Below are 17,894 nucleotides of genomic sequence, written 5' to 3'. Positions count from 1 at the left end.
TCTGAAAATACAGAGATTTTTTGTCAATGTGTGCTTGGATATAAATTGCAATTCCTTAATAATTGTCTTATTAGATTTTGTTTCACCACTGAAGAAGGAATGTGCCCGAACATTATTTGTTTACGAATAAAAAATAACAAAGGTATTACTGTGCATGGCTTTATTTTAAACTATCATTGCAACAATGTGCTAAAAACAAATGTTTATGTATATATCACAGATAAAAAAAATTATTTCCTTTTATATTTACATACACACAAAAATATTTTATTTCAAAATATCTAGGGAAAAAAAAGGAATGAATATAATGCTAATACACTTAAGTACAACATATACAATTCGTTGGTGTTTCTCCCAAATTAAATAAACAATTTATAATTATGAATTTTAAATTATAAAATAAATTAAGTACCTACTCAAGTGCAATGAAACAACATACATAATGCACCAGAACTCTAGATACACATTCAGATTTATAAGTAAAACTTAGATAAACATCATTATGGTTCCTAGTATGCGAGAATAATCCAGTTTAGTAACATCGATAAACATTAATGAAGACTTAATCTATTCCATAACATCACCCTTTCAACAAATAATAATGGATGAAGTATAGTTTTGCAAGGAACACAAATCAACATATTTTGTAGACACAAGTATTTCTTAAATTAAGTATACATTAATATTACAGACTAGGAACTGATTTTAGGTCATTTTATATAAACGGTATTAACATTATGTCAATGGATTCAGACTCTGAGATTTTGCTTCAGTATGCAATAAATAAAAGTCAATTTGATATGATTCACTAACACCTGATTTACAACCATTACATGAAAACATTATTTAATTCTCTTAAAATATGACAAAAGAAATACAGTCCTTGATATGTCTCAGATTTGCAACTGGATCGATCATAGTTTTAAAATAAACAAACAGGCTTATGAATTTGCGACTAAAATAAAAGTCATGTATTCCCTGAATAAGACTTTTCTTTACAAAGAAAAATGGTATAGGAAGACGTAAACAACAGAAGTAAGAAAGTGCCCTTCCCCGATTAACCTCTATTGTAACAATATTTTCATATAACTTTTTGAACTGTGAAGCAATGTTTATAAAATATGTGTAGGGCCTATAACCTGCCGTCAGAATCCTTTATCAAATTTTTACAGATGCCAATCTGAGGGTAGTACAAGGAAATAAGAACATTACTTAATCATACTCAGTACCTAGTTTCAATATTAAGCATAGAGATGTTATATTATATCTCTTCTGGTGACTGCCCATTGAGTTTCAGGTGGCTTATCTTGGTTATGGTCGTCAGACTACTAAAAAACAAACCAAAAGATATCTCGCTGCCTTCATTATAATGCTCTGGTCACTACTTGCCTGAGTCTAAGCTGAGAGTTTAGACATGCTTTTTCTCACAGATTAGTACAAATATTTGCTATCTCTCTTCCGCAAACAGTGATGTTGCACAGAGGCAGAGATATAATACAAGATCTATACTGAGGTACTGTACATCACCAAGATACCTAATATGATGGGAATGAAATAAATGGATTACAATTCTTAGTGTATTTACCAAAAACTATTACGTGACACACTAAACATGTAGTGCTTCATAGTCAAAATTCATCTTATTACGTGCAAAATACAATAAATATTTCATGTTTCTGAAATCCTGTTTTATACTGTATATGCTCGGAAACTTCATACTTAGATGGTTTTAAACTGTGCTTCGTAATTTAACGTGCACATATTTTGAAAGGGGGGGAGGGGGGAAACAATTTGAGGAGACAAAAGAAACAGTGATAATTTATCAGAATGTGTCACTGTCGACTGATTCTCAACAATGATTGCGTTCACCCTGTATGGTACTAAATAATCGAAAACCAAAGGTGCTTCTATCATCTTCGGTCCAGGACAAGTTATTTCTTCAATATGTCCCACTCAGAGCAAAAACTGCGTATACGAGTGCCGCTTTCTGGTAAATTTCCTAAACAGTACATTTTTCTTGTATTTTTTCGATACAAACACAATACTTTATCATACACAACAAAATCTTGAAATTGTAATAAAATAGGTGAAATTTTACTTTTTTTCTCCAGTGTAGAACTTTTTTTTTTCAATTGCAGGAAATTAAGTTAAGAATAATCATAAATTCTCTTACTGATATATTTTAAAATGTTCAAAATTTAGTATCAAATTATGAGATTTAGCGTTATCATTACCATCATTCTTAAATCATATAAAAAAGAACAGATTAACAAAATCGAAAAAGCAACATTAAAAATATTACACTCTTGTATTTTACTACAATAGTAAAAATAACACCTAATAACATTTGTTACAGACATTTACAAGTAATATGCACAATAAATTCATAAACCCTAATATAATGTAATAAATAATTTATTTTCATCAGTGTAACAATTTTCTAATGTTATCATACAGTATAATTCTATTGTAAAAGTTTTTCTTTAAGAGAGTTAATTCTGAAAAAAAGAAAACAGTAAAAGGTTAACGTGATTTCAATAAACAATTAAATATTTCAAGAAAACAGCCAATTTCAAAAAGTTCACACTTGATGTGATTTATTTTTCAGCGAACAGTATTATTCTACACTTCTGTATTAATTTGTCTGTATTTTGCACAATATTCCAACGAAATTCACTTATTCAAATTATGACAGAACCTTATTTTATTAATTATAGTCACATTAATGATTCTATTTCCATTATATAAAGAAAAGGTCAATGACGATCTGTTTCACTTAGAGTTTGAATCAGTTACCAGAAAACTAATTCCTCTTTGGCAAAATAATCTCAACATGAAACATACTTTAGAAAATTTTAGGTACTGATTTAACTTGGGGTAGAAGACCATGTCATATAAATACTGTAATTAAAAAAATGTAAGCTGAGAAGTAAATTTCTGTCATAATTACTCCTTTCTGATTATCGTTGCTAACATTTTTGTGTCTTTAGAGACTTGAGTTGGAATGCATTGTCTTACTTTTCACTGTCACAAAATTTTACACAAATGGAGATCCATCAGAAAGCAGGGCATCGGAATAAGATTACTATTCCGTATACCTACCATAAACATCAGATTTTTATTTCCTTATGATAGAATTTTATAATTTATTTATACTGAAAATTGTAGCTTACCAGTCAGTACTTGTAGAAACAATAGAGACATCTTTTCATCTCCTGCAAAACAAGTACAAAATATAGTTTTAGGGCATTTACTGTCTACTCTAGTTTTAGAATCTTAACCATATTGACAACCTTTCCAGATGATAACATAACATATTATGTTATATTCATATATGCCTGAAGTTTACAAAGTGAATATCTAAAATAGTACTGTAACTTACAATGCTTAGTAGGAAGAAGAAAATATTTAATTTGTCGAGAGTACTTCATTTCCAAGTACATCATGTCAGGCACTTGAATATATATTTATGGCTGTATATAACTAGCATTAAAATAAAATATTAAGTACCGGTATGTAAAAAGATGAAATACAATACAATAGATACACAATACACTATGATAAATCCAACAAAATCAAGGCATAAACTGTCGTAACAAGAATTAACATTATGAAATTGACAACACTGAAAAAATATTATATGTACAATAGAAAGGACTGTTCAGTAATTAATTTTCATCTGACATTTCTTCTCAAGGAGACTGTCCATATTTCACACAGTGTCAATATATTCTTTTAAAAATACAGTATAATGGAAATATATACCTAAGATTTGAATATTTGACAGCTTTAAAATTATAAGGCATGAATTTGGTCAGTGCCACCCTATTACAGAAATGAAGATAATAAGAGAATTCCTGAGTTAAGCACATATGATCATATATTTGATGCCCAACATGTACCAGTACATAAAAAGGTGACTCTGAATCAACGAGCTAGAAAGAAGTTAATAATTTGTCAGTTTAGTGACCATGAAGTTAAATAAAAATATGTCAGTGTCCGTACATACAAATACTTTCGTCTTAGAATAATTATTGTTTTCTCAAGGCATAGCTACCACATTGGTACAAACATAATTCGCTGCTTTTGAGTTTATAAAATTAATTAAGCTCGAAAACCCATTCAAGATCAATCGAATGATGGTTAAATTGTGTATATATTGTCCAATTTTGGTGGAATTCTATAAAACAGAGAAAATATGACTGGTATGTTAGAAAAAACAAATGTAATTTTTTAACTACTTCCCTTGTACATTATTTTTATACATAATATTAAATTAAGAGTATTAGTCCAAGATGATTTTAAAATATAAATTGATCGAGAAAATTTAACAATCGAATCGCAATTTCGAAGCGGAAGGAAATCTTTTGTCTTGTAAAGTTATTTCTGATAATCTATAATTTATTTCAATAAATTCCTGTAAAATCGTCTGTTAGTTCTTGCAGTACTAGGTGAATATTTCTGATACCATACAGATGTATATTTTATAAATATTTTTCAAATTACAACCACAGTTTATAAGACAAATTCAGAAAAAAGGAAGACAGATGGAAGATAGGCCTCTAACTGGTAACAAGTAAAATAAATATGTAATACAACTGCAAGTGTAGATGGTGGTTGCATATCGACAGCACTCTTTTCACAGTATAAGTTTGGATTTAGTGAAGAATTAGGATTAAACTTAGTGTCTCTTGTACATAGCTGAAGAGAAATACACGATTTTCTTTTTGTTGCATAGAGATAATGGTAGTGACATAATTATAGTTCTTTATGTCGTATATTACAATTAATACTGTCTGGTTTAATTATTATAAAACACATAATACATATTTTATTTTATTGCCTAAAAATTGAAAAAAATAATGCATTTTAACTATCTCAAAATGTGTCTACCTATTAAACTTATCCATTTCTAACTACTCAATTACGAAATATAAAATTCGTTGAATGTAAACAGTTATGTGAAAATAATTCCTTTATCGTTATACTAATATGAAAACAGGAGCTACTCGTATGAAATTATATTAAGTATCTTATTTAAAAAAATGTTCAAAGGCTTGCCTAGTGGTTTTTTTTACAATGCGATGTGTGTGAATTTTCCTAACACCAAGTCATTAATGTAGTACCGGTAATGCAGATTATGAAACTTCGTAATATCTTGTCATTTTCCACTAACAGGTGTTTGACTTTTACACAATTTTCTTTCTTGCTTCCCAGTACAATATTATTTAGTTTCAACAAACGTGCATAGAAATGTATGGTAAACCGTAAAAAATATTTAATCCCAAACAGACTTCCTAGAAAATCTATTGCATTTCGGTTTAGTATGCAATGATATCTTTTGTGACTACTGGTAATACTAATATGGATTATATGGCTGAAAGACACTTCCCCATTCCAAAATGCCAAAGTCTTCTGTCCATTTCATCCTATCCTCTACAGCGTTTTAGGATGACTTCATTCCAGGATTTTGATTTTAGTGGTCTGCGTCTTTTACGTGAAACCGGTGGTGCCCATTCATTAGCTCTTTTTGGCCAGTTGTCATTATTTAAACCCAAAAGCTGTCCATACTATTCTTTCCTCCCTCTTTTCTCAATACTGACCACAACATTTTCCTCAGCTTGCATTATTTTTATTTCTTCGTTAGTAAGTCTAACTGGGAAACTCTTGCATATCTCCGTCAATAATCCATTTCCTCCACTACTATCTAAAACGGCTGAACCCATCACTGAATAATTTATTTCTTTATTCTCTTTGATATGTGAGGATTCCACCACAGTGAATTTTGGCATCATAATGTCTTCTTATTTTGGGCAATTTTGTATTTAATTTTGTCATCCATATGTTTTATTTCGAAGACTATTAAGTCCCAGATATTTAAATTGAGTAACCTCTTTCATATCCCTGTATGGAGACCAGGGAAAGAATAGCCCCAATGTAGCCCATGCATGTTGTGAGAGACAAAAATAGGAACAAAAGGCCTGAAGGTATACCTAGGCTACTCCGTTTTCGGAGACATAAAGAAGAGATATATCCTCCAGGTTGGGAGTTGAGCATGCAGTTGACAACCCCACCCTGGAAAACAAACACTATTGCGAAACTTCAATAGGCCAGACAAAATAATTGGAGGCGGACTGACAAATGTAGAAGACATCCAAATTGATATCTGGAATGACACTCTCAAAATGCTAGAAGACCAACTTATTACAGAAACACGTGGGAGACTAAATACGAAATGGCTGGATTGTGTGAAAGATCACTTGGCGAGCATGGAAATTCGGAATTAGAGGAAAAACCGCTGGAATGGGAGAAAATTGTTGAAGATGACAAGGCCCACCTTGGGCTGTGGTGCATATGACAATTATGATGATTTTTTTTTTTCATAAGTATATTAACACCAATAAAATTATAGGAGAAGGGTTATCCTCATCATTAGACAAATATTGAACTTTATTGGGCAATTTTGCATTTAATTTCGTCATCCAAAGTTTCTGCTTCGAGATTATTACTCCTGGGTACTTTAAATTGGGTAACTTCATTAATATGTATATTAGCAAAAGGTTGTCTTTACCAATTGACATATTTAATAGTCAGCTTTATTAAAACTGATCGATAGATCTTACTTCTTATAAAGCCTATTATATTTTGTGACAGTGAAGTAATTTGCTGCCTTAAATCTCAGTATTTCTTTATTGACATGAATTGAATTTATGGGAGGGGGGCACTATGGCCAAGCACTGCGACCTGTTAAGGTCTATCGCGATAACCCTCAAGCTAGGCGCATTCCCAAACCCACACCAGTTGACTATACTAAGGTTCGCTGCATAGCCAAGTGTCGAGCAGGCAACCCCCTTCGTCCCTAGGCCAGCCCCCTCCATGCATCTGCAGCCAGCAATTGGGGAATGTTATGGAATAATGATGAAATGGTGACGGAATGATGTAAATGCCTAATATGGGAAAAAATGGAAGAACCCCGAGAAAAACGCCAACTGCGACCTTGTCCACCACAAGTGTCACTATGGATTTTTCAATGAAAAATCCCAGACCTGACCAGGACTCGAACCCAGGCCACCTGCGTGACAGGTCAAAGGTCTGACCACTCAACTACAGCAGGGGAGTATTTCTTTATAATATTCTCACTTGTAGAGCTTCGCAAGTGCTCATATGGGTTGAATCCATTTCTTATGATCCATTACACGTCCCACAATTTGGACATATGCATCTATTAAGTGTTTTACAAGGAAATCTACATTTTGAGACAGTTGATGATTTTCTGGTGTATATAAATTATGACGATAGAGAAGTTTTTAGATGTCTTTCCTATTCACCAATTTTAAGTTCTGAGATGTTCTAAAATTTGAAATTTTGTTGAGACATTTTACAGATGTTATTGGGTATTTTCGGTTTCTTTTGTTGGAGTTTATTTTCCCTTCTCGTCAGTGTGTCTGCAGACTCTTTCAGACATTCCACACTGCACTAGTACTCGAGGCAAAATAATTTTTCCTTATTGACTTTATATTTATCTAAAATTACAAGTTTCCTTGATTTTAGCTATTTCTGAAGTCGAAACATACAGTACAGTTTAACTTTCTTAGTAATGTATTGTTAAATTTATTATGTCTAAACAGGAGTTGATATAGTCATGTATCCGAGTAATATAGATTCAGTTTTTCCTCCATAAAAATTTGCGGTACCTTTTCAGACAAGTTCGTAAGAAGAAGAAGAAGAAGAAGAAGAAGAAGAAGAAGAAAAGCATGTTGTCCTTGCTTGTTCCAGCACCATTTTTCAGGATCTTGCTTGCATAGACAGTCATCTATCTAGATATGAAACCATTCTTCTTCCAAACAGTGTTTCTGAAATTATAGCTTACGTTAACCATGATTGTTTGGCCCATCTCCACAGAACGGAATCATAGGAAACTCAATATGCATAATATACAACGAACTTAAACTCTCACCAAAGAACACTTCCTATCTTGCTAAAAACTGTATAGAACAAAACAGCTACTACATTGTATTTTATAATTATATTGGAAAGCATAAAGAAAAATTGCGCAAACCCTGTAAACTTCATACCAGTACTACTGGAAAGTAACATAATATTATGAAAGTCATATTTAACATCACTTTCATTATATACATGTAGATATAATCATTCTCAAATGAATTTACAGTATGCACTCGATTTACAAGATTTTCTTCCAAATTTTGGAAAATGAGTGTTCACTATAAAAATTTCCAAAACATTAACATAAACATACAAGAATTATTAATGGATTCTATGAAATTACCATTCTACCTCATTTCTCACTTAACTATGTAGTTTTCGGACTAAAAATGCGCTCTCTACTGATAAATCATAAGAAGTATGATACTGATCATTCTAGACTAGACTATAACATCAAGATTGTAAATGTCTATTATTACAAACAACCGTTGTTACTGACAATGAAAATTTACAGCAACTTAAGAAACAAATATTGCCTATAATTATATTAGAGCAAAATTTTCAGAGAAACCAAAATATAGTCAGAGCTCTATTTTTTATTTGTATCTGTTAATGTTATGTAAATGAACAAGAACTACATGAAATTTAAAAATAAGTCCGTAGACCACACTGCTTCGCGATAGTCATATAAAACCTTATTCCAAAACAATGAAAAGGCAATTAGGATTTTCCACTGTATTAAAATAAATTGTACTTTGCACTCAGAGACGATTATATTTTGGGCAACCAATATAAGACTGGCAAAGTCATTATTTAAATTAAATTTACTTTTATCATAACCACATTGTACTAAACAAGTAGCATAACATTAAGTAAATATGGAAATATAAGGATATTTCAAGCACAGTAACAAGGAACTTCTGTACTAGTAGATGAAAGTGAGTGAGCCATTTTAGCCATGGTATTCATTTAAAAATGAATGAAAAGGCTGTAGAATCTCTGATGAAGAGAAATTCCATTCTTTCACTTCACAATCGCTTTAACATCTGATACTGTATCCATTTTTTATTATAATGATGATAATAATAATACACATATACTTTCCCATTCCAGTGTATCAATCATTCGCATATTATCAATTTAAAGCAATAATTTGATCAAGAATGATTTAAAACTTTCACGAAGTTCAACATGGTGAGAGATTTTTAGGTCTTTATACCATTATCATTGATGTAGAAACATCAATCGTTTTGACTTCATCACAAAGGGCAGTAAGGAAAGGGGGAACCTACCTGTTCTAATACATGCTGCTCAAAAACATTAGCTGTTTCTGCATCTATATGATATGATCTAAAAAATAAAAAAACCTTGCATAAAGAATATGGTTTTTCACTTGCCACATACATTAATGAAATTAAATTCATGTACGAAAGAATGAACCCACATATGAAATGATTATTTGACTGTTACTGTGTCAATGACATTTTGTTTCTAAAAATACCTATCATTATAATTGCAACAGATATTCTATTTTTTAATTCACTTGATATTTCGATTTTGAAAAGTAAAATTCAGAGAGACGCATGACCTGAACGACATAAATAAATCTAAATGCATGGACTAAAATGTATGTTATAGTATCAGTATTGGAAGAAATTGTAGTGGAAGTTATTGTATTAGTATGTAATGGTCTTGTACTTTTCATTTAATCGCTAATCATTTATAACAAACCATTTCTGGAAACATAATTTTAAGTGTCGTTCTCAATTATTCTGGAATTTCCATTATCCAGCTCATTTGGGCTAGAATCAACACTCTACTACAATACACAACCATATTTTGCAACATTCACAACATATATTTTAAATACGGTATATAGGCTGTCATATACGTTTTATGACAAACATACTGCAACAAGAACAAATTTCGGTTATTATAATTATGAGACTATCTTTGAGAAATAAGACAAAAATACACAAGAATGTGTCTGTGTAAGATACCATATGAGCATTATCCATATTGCTATTACATAACAAAACCATAGTACAAACACAAAAACCATTAAACATAATACTGTATATTCATCAGAGATGCAATTTCTTCAAAGTGTTAAAGCTGTACAAGATTAGATAAAATAATGAAAACATAACTAAAAAATTATATACAGAACTAATGAAACTATTAGAGGCCTAAAATATGGAAAAAATTGAATCAATCTTCTAACAAAATTGAAAGAGAATAGATATCCTACAACAGCACTGAATTTTTAGCTAAAGAGAAGAAGAGAAAGGGGTGGATCTGGGACGAAGAGGAAGTATCTGAATAGTAAAATGATGGTGACGTGCTACTTAGCTACTTAAGTAATCTGCTCCAACTGATACAATGTATGATAGTAACAGCTGGTATTTCAGGTAAAAATAATCTTCATTATTTAAAACACAACTTATATGCTTGTATACAGTTCCAAGAATACCAACGTATCTTCTAAATCATGTAAAAGAAATGACAGGACATTATTAAGAAACACATTTTAAATAATAGCAGAAATTTTCTTATTAAATACACATACTGTCCTTTTACCAATTTTATGGTGAGAATATTTAATGTGTGCTCTGGTGATTACTATATAATTTTTACAAGAAAATAAATACAATTTGTAAATAAATTACGAGCCTCTGAATAATTCGTTACTGGACCCACTCACAACCTAATGAATAATTGCATTCACATCTACTGTTTTTCACAAATGGCTGGAGTTTAATTAATAATATTAGTTTCATTTCCATGTCAAGTAGCCTCTTGTAAAGTATGTACTCTTTGCTTGTCAGTATGTTTTTATTGCTTAAAGTATACCCATTCCCCGCTAAAATTCCCAGTCTTTGCAAGTGTCCATCTATCTAGTCAAGGTTAGTTCACAGTTTAAAAAATGCTTTTGCTGTTTTTTGTTGGTAAATGTTTATATCTTTGGCATATTTCTTTACACTTCACTATTTCTTAATCAGTAGTTTTATTTTTGTGCTCCCATCTTTTGTGACTGGGGTGCACAGTAGCATCACAGTTAAGGCATAACACTATAAAGCCAGAAGATCGCGGGTTCGATTCCCAATGGGGTCATGGATTTTTCCGCTGATCTAATCCTTCACTAATATAGCCCTGGGGTTTACGCAGTCTCTAACAGAAATGAGTACCAGGGGCATTTCCTTGGGGGGTGAAAGGCGGTGGGCATGTAGGGTTAACATCTCTACTGTCATTAACTTTCCGACTGTCTGTAAAGGTGGGAGACTTAACCTCTCGCCCCACCCTCTGGGCCGTCCTGGCCTGTCATGGGGTTGCCTTTATCTTTTTACCTTTTGTGACTTGTGTCAGCACATGGACACATACAAACACATTTAAGTACGTTTTATTTTTATTTTATTCTTAGTTCAAGTATCCTTCAAATATGTGTGATTTGGTGGTAATTTCACATTTGTGATCTGCTTGTTCGTTTCCTAATATGTACAGTAACCCAATGAAATATAATTCTTTGTTGTATTTTTTTGAGTTGTACGAGGATCTAATTTATTGAATACCTCTATTGATTTCATGTTAATATTGCTTCTGTTGCCAATCTAGACTGCATTACCATAATACAGCCACTTACTTTCTTATTTTGAATTTATGCATTAAATTCTATGAGGTAGATCCTATTGCTAGTAGTTCTTCGAAATCTGTTAAGCCTAGTCCATGTGGTACCGGTATGCATTATAAAACAATGTCAAATATTCTTATGTCTGTCATTTACCTGTATTCTCACAGTACCAGTACCATATTTATATGTTAAAACATTATTCTTGTTTCTTTTTTTATACTGCACATGCAGTCTAGACCTTAAGTACTCTTTCTTTCCTTTTAAATTTCGCAGTGCACTTTACCTTTTCCTCTAGATCTATTACAATATTATTTTTCCATTTCAATTTTGGTCTTTCCAACTTTCTTTCAATGAACATTATGTAAATTACTCCAAGTCATGCCACACCTGTTAATTAAAACTGCCTAATTTTATTTTAGAATGGATATGAAACCTGAATTTCTTAATTCTCCTGTTCTTTAATTTCTTTTAAAATCCTGTAATTTGTGTTCCTCCGTGAGTTACAAAAAATAAAATACAGTATTAAGATATTTAAAGAAAGTCTGTATTTCCTGACCTGCTTTGCTCAATTTGAGGTATAAAAGACAGATATCAAAGTTTAGTTTGAAAAATAGGGAATGTACTGGTATTAAAAAAAAAACTTTTAATAAAAATACAGTTTCTGTACATGAACGCTTGGAAGGGTATTTTGCCATTCCTTCCAGATTCTTTCTGATAAGCAACTTAGAATGATTTTTCAATGGTACAAGACTTGTGGTTTTAAACCACTGACCTGATATTCGAATATAAATATGTTAGATTTTTTGCATCTCTGGTTAAACATTTATATGTTGTTAGCTGGTCCTTTTTCATAGTTAGGTTGGTCTTCTTATAGATAATGCATATTAAAATTCCAAAATTTCCACTTCATACAAATGTTCGGTATGATGATCTTAATGTTGTTCGTGCTTCTTTTCTTTGTTTATATTTTTGACAATATTTTTTCTTATGATTATGTAGTTTTTTACGTTTTTTGGTCTGATATTCTGAATATTTGGCAGGTATTAAAAATAATGTTTTCCTTCTTTACCCTGTTTACTATTAAATCATATCTGCGCCTTGATCCACTGGAAGCATATGGATTGTTAGTATATTATTACAATTACCCTAGACTGTAGTTGAGTCTGGTTAATACGCACTCTGGGTAACACAAAATGACCATGAAAATTATATGCCGGTACTACAACTCGAAATGATTTGAAAGCAATTATTGCCATTAACACTTCGAAAGTTTAATTCACTTTTTTATTTACCCTTTCAGTAGTCATGCATCTGATTTTTTTTTTTTGTTAACTATAAAATAAATTCTGTATATGAATTGTGACAGAAAGAAATTCAGAATCACTCACAGAAATGACATCACTTTTGCCTACTAATTACAAACTCTCAAGACGTGCAATTCATTGTCAACAGCATCGGCCTTGCCTTGACATTATTCGCCTCAACTCTATAAGCATCCTCAAAGATGCTGCTAGTTTTGAGAAGCATAGATCACTTAGTTCGTCAGAAATTCCAGAGTGCACCACAGGCTGTGGATATACATTACACTCGTAATGAATGATGGAGAATTATTGGGATGTCCCAGGGGAACCAAAGTACTAGAGAAAACCCCTGTGTTGCCAGGACTATGGGCTTGCCCAACACAAGTTATACTGTAAATGCGGAGTACACTGGGAGTATTATTAAAGTTATAATCAGCATAAAAAAAGAGAGAATGGGACAGTAATACTGGTACTATAAATGCAAAAAGAGAGCTGCTCAAAAAAGATAAAAAAAAAAAAGATATAAATTTCATTACTAGATATATTAACATTTGTAGCAAAGAAGAAGAAAAAAAATAATACTTATATAACTGGGACTGAAACTGTGTAAAGGTGGAATGAGTTTACTAAAATAAATTATTATATAGTATAAATTAGAACAGAACAGAAAAAAACATTTCAGCTCTTGTTCCAAAGATCATGGATAAAAAAGTGTCGTAATTATGTATTATGATTTCGAAGTCAGAAACTATTTACGTAAGTATGTATTTATTTATTTATCCTTCAAACCATATACTATCGAACTTAAAAAAAAAGCATAATCAAAATTATCTCTCTCCTAATATAAAATAAATAGTACCCCAAACTCAATGATAATGGTATCGAAGAGATTGGACAATGATGATAATATAGGTAGATTATAACAACCATTATAACAGGGACGCTGATGATGACACTTATGAAAATGATAATATATATTTTTTGTAATTAATTGTTGTAATAGTTTCGGAGAAGTGTAACTAATCACTGAATGCTACGCGTCAAGTGATATAAATAAAATAGGACCAAGTTATATTTCCGACAGGAAAGTGGAAATTTGTCTCCTTAACATAGGAAAATGAATGTGCGTTTATTGTCTTGTGTGTTAAATTTTTTAATGGCAGCAGGAGTCACACTACACGCGTATCTAATTTTGGTTCTTAATTCTCATACAAGTGAGAATGGAATGATCTGAAGTATTCGAAGTTTTGAAGTCAGATGATTTTAATATTAATTAAAACACCAATATTATCTTATTTTAATTCCTTCAGAGATGTGATTCTTAAGCAGTGATTGGTTCTGCAGGATTTTTGTATTCGTTTATCCTTTTCCCTTTCAAAATTAAGATTACTGTTTGAAGTCTGATAAAAGGACAATTTATTACTTCTACCTAAACTCAGTTAATGAACCAATCGGAAATCGGAATAAATACTTACAGATTGTAAGTGCACATTTTGGAAAGCAATGCACAATATTAACCATTAATTTCTGTCTTACAAATACTATTAGGTTAGCATACACAAAATTGTAAACATGGGTGTATTTAGGATTTAAAAGTCAAATTTGGGTCTAATAGAAAAAAAGAGAATCTCTTACATGTTTGATGCCACAAGTGGCCATAACAGCATTAAATTTTTTTTCAGTATGTTTGCAAAAAAACTAAAAGCCTTACTTTAAAACAATTACATATCCAATAAAGACACATTTTTTTATTCTTATGGAAGGATTTAGAGAGAGAGTAGGATAACAGTTCAGTTTATTTCCATCAGCTCTTCATAAAGGCTAAGTAATACACTAAGAACTCATAATTAATTTACTGGTTAAATAAATTAAAAGACTTTCGAAATTTCTAATTACACAAGTTTATGTAATTACAATGTGTCTGATCATATTAAGCAATTTAAGCTTAGAATATAAAACAAATTTTCAAAGGTTACTTCTCTCAATAATACAGGTATATGTACCTGTATATTTACATCTGTCTAAAATAAAACCATCAAGTAAATTATTTTAAACATAACAAAATATATATAAATGATTGTTACTATATTTTCGCATGTAGATATAAAATTTACATCTTATTTATCTTGCTATAATGAATGGAGTGCAGATTAGTGAATGAAAAGATAGTGTTGTTCCATTACCATCTATTAAGGGTAACATTACTGACTGTATTAGACATAATGTACCCTCGAGCTACAAACCACATTACATTTAAATTAACTCTTACGAGTTGACATTAAAACGGAATGAAATCTTTTGGTAAGCCAGTAATTTGTTTGAATATTCAATTAACTATAAAACTTTGCATTCCTAAATCACACACATTACACTGCAAGTGTAACATTTTTATAAGAACAATACAGAAAATATTTTCACTTGCAGACGAAGTGAGCTGTAATCAGTAAGTATGTTGTGCATTTTTACTTCTTATGAGAACAAAATCTTCCCCTTCAAAGTAGGCCGCTTGTGCTTGCACACACTTAGCCCACCGATCCTTCCACTGCCGGAAACACCTCTGGAAGTCTAAATTAATAATATGTAAGATTTTGAATACTTCATAAATCTTACAATTAGAAATATGTAATTAACTTTCTTTTCAATACTCAGACAATATATAATTTTGTGGGGGGAGAGGATTTTTCTCTGTACATAATTAAAATGTGTAGATTTGACTAAGAAACATACTAATTTCGTCCCCATTCAGCTATATGATCACGATGAAATGTTTTTCTGGTGCTTAACACTAGCAATATTAATTCGGAGAAACAGTATGCCATCATTATCAGGCACATTCACAAAGACATCGATAAATACAAGATAATTATTCATTCATAACACATCAGATTTATAAAGAGGAAGGACTATAATTCTGTTATCCTTTGAGGAAGTACTCACTGCTTTCAAAGAGAAGCATACAAATTTTAGCAAATTCCAGAAACATAAAAGAAAGAATATAATTTTTTTTTAACAACTATTGATCATAAGATAAAAATTTTCCAGCACAACACATACAACAGATCGATATACTGATGATACAGACATCATCATCATCATCATCATCATCATCATCATCATCATCATCATCATCATCATCATCATCGTCGTCGTCATCGTCGTCATCATCATTTGATGAGGAAAGAGAATAAAAACAAATTTAAATAACATCATACTAAATGTTGATGTCAATAAAACCATTCCATATACATGAGATGGCCATATAATCTTAGTTTGAAGAGAAAATGACACAAATTATTTGCAAAATATAATAATAAATAAAGTTATGAATTAAATTACATATATAACATAAAATCATCTAAATATATCCATCTCTCTTTTTAAACTTTTTCACAGCTTCAAGTCTCATAATAAATGAGCACAAATTATTTTACCCTTGTGCTACAAACCACATTAGTTTCTCGCTTTCAAGTTGAGATTCAATTATGCAACACAGCTACTTAAAAATGCAGGGATTCACCATCTTTAATTGAACTGCCGATTAATACCTCTGTATGTATATATGCATACGTTTTCAAGATTTAACCATGGAATTAGGAATGTAATACTATCCAGTATCTAAATTCAACAATAATGAGTAACACTGTCTATACATGATAGTGGCCATGTGAAGGGAGATAACAGTACAATTTTCTTACATTTATTATACAGACAAAAACTCTTAATACTGCATAAAAATTATTTTCGTATAATGAAAAACATTTACAGTTTATGTTATTTACTAGTGATAAAATATTGTATTATAGATTCCACATTTAATAAAGGAGAATTTTTTCCTCTTCACATTACCTCATCATATAATCTAATCAGTAACATGTTTCGTTAACTATACAGAAACAACTGTATTCAATAAGTCTTTCAAATCTAATACAGTCTACGTTGAGACAACATTTATCACAAAACACTATTTCTATTCTGTGGCACATCAAAAAGGAAATGTACTGTTCAATAAAATCTAATCTGCCAATAAATAGCAAATCTTTAAGAATGATGCTATTTTGCTACAAACATGTGTTTGAAGTTATCTTTTCGTGTGATTTTTTACTTAGTTACTTCACTAAACTTTAACAATATGTAACATAAATGTAACATTTATTTAGCTGTAATATAATTTCACTATCACTTTCTTTTACATATTAGTGATATCATAAAAATTTCAAAGTGCATGTCTGAATTATAGCTTGTTTCTGTTTCCAATATACAGAATTCTTGTATGATGTAATGTTTACTTATACCAAGGAGTTACTCCACATCGCTATTCAATGGTGATATCCTGTGTTCTGTCATATGGGATACTGAAAAGGTAACTTCATAGAAATAAATATGCAGGTCTGACATTTCAACTTTATATAATGTCTCATAAAAACTCAAACATGTAGTCTGATTTTAATGTACTGAAGTACCCATATCCAATCCACCTTCCTCTTCAAGTTTGGAAAGAAATTTTATGACACGATACTGTTCTTCTGTCTGGCGTGCCATGTCTATCAAAGCTAGAAGTTTCTTGATACCAATGAAAACCCTAAACAAATAGAGTAAATTATTGATTAAGGATTGAATTCGACATTTGTTTAATGTGCACGTAATTTCAAATTCATTTATAATTCTGGACTTACCTCTGACCATGAATCTTACGAGAAATTGTTGACAAATCTTTCTTTGTGAATACATCTGATTCTTCAAGAACAGCCATTAAGTGATCTGCTTGTGCAAGATTTGGGACATGTAAAACAGCTGTGAATGCTGACACCATCTCCATGTCTTCTAATACTTGCCTAGATCAAATATAAAAAGTTACCTGTTCTTATTTGTTATAATTTAAACAAGAGCAATATATTTTGAAAAATTTGCATATTTCAGAATGAAATGTGTCACTCAATTTTTCAGTAAAATGTTTGAAATTTTTTTTTTGCAAGACCAGTGGCATATTTAGAGAAACTTCACGCATTAGTTTTCCTGTA

The 17,894-nt window shown here is 31.0% G+C and overlaps 1 protein-coding gene across 1 annotated transcript in view; it reads right to left on the bottom strand.

The window, feature by feature from the left end:
• Positions 1-16,526: 16,526 nt before the first annotated feature.
• The window catches only part of comt (comatose), a 46,721-nt gene continuing 45,353 nt past the window's right edge, over positions 16,527-17,894 (bottom strand). The window contains exons 13-14 of the mRNA XM_069818408.1: positions 17,550-17,708; positions 16,527-17,455 (exon numbers count right to left, since the gene is read on the bottom strand). Of these exons, the coding sequence (XP_069674509.1) occupies positions 17,320-17,455; positions 17,550-17,708 (295 nt within the window). The 3' untranslated portion in view covers positions 16,527-17,319. The remainder of the gene's footprint in view (positions 17,456-17,549; positions 17,709-17,894) is intronic.

Source organism: Periplaneta americana, chromosome 2, assembly GCF_040183065.1.
Source record: "Periplaneta americana isolate PAMFEO1 chromosome 2, P.americana_PAMFEO1_priV1, whole genome shotgun sequence".
Classification (NCBI taxonomy): Eukaryota; Metazoa; Arthropoda; class Insecta; order Blattodea; family Blattidae; genus Periplaneta; species Periplaneta americana.
This window is presented reverse-complemented; position numbering and strand designations above follow the sequence as displayed.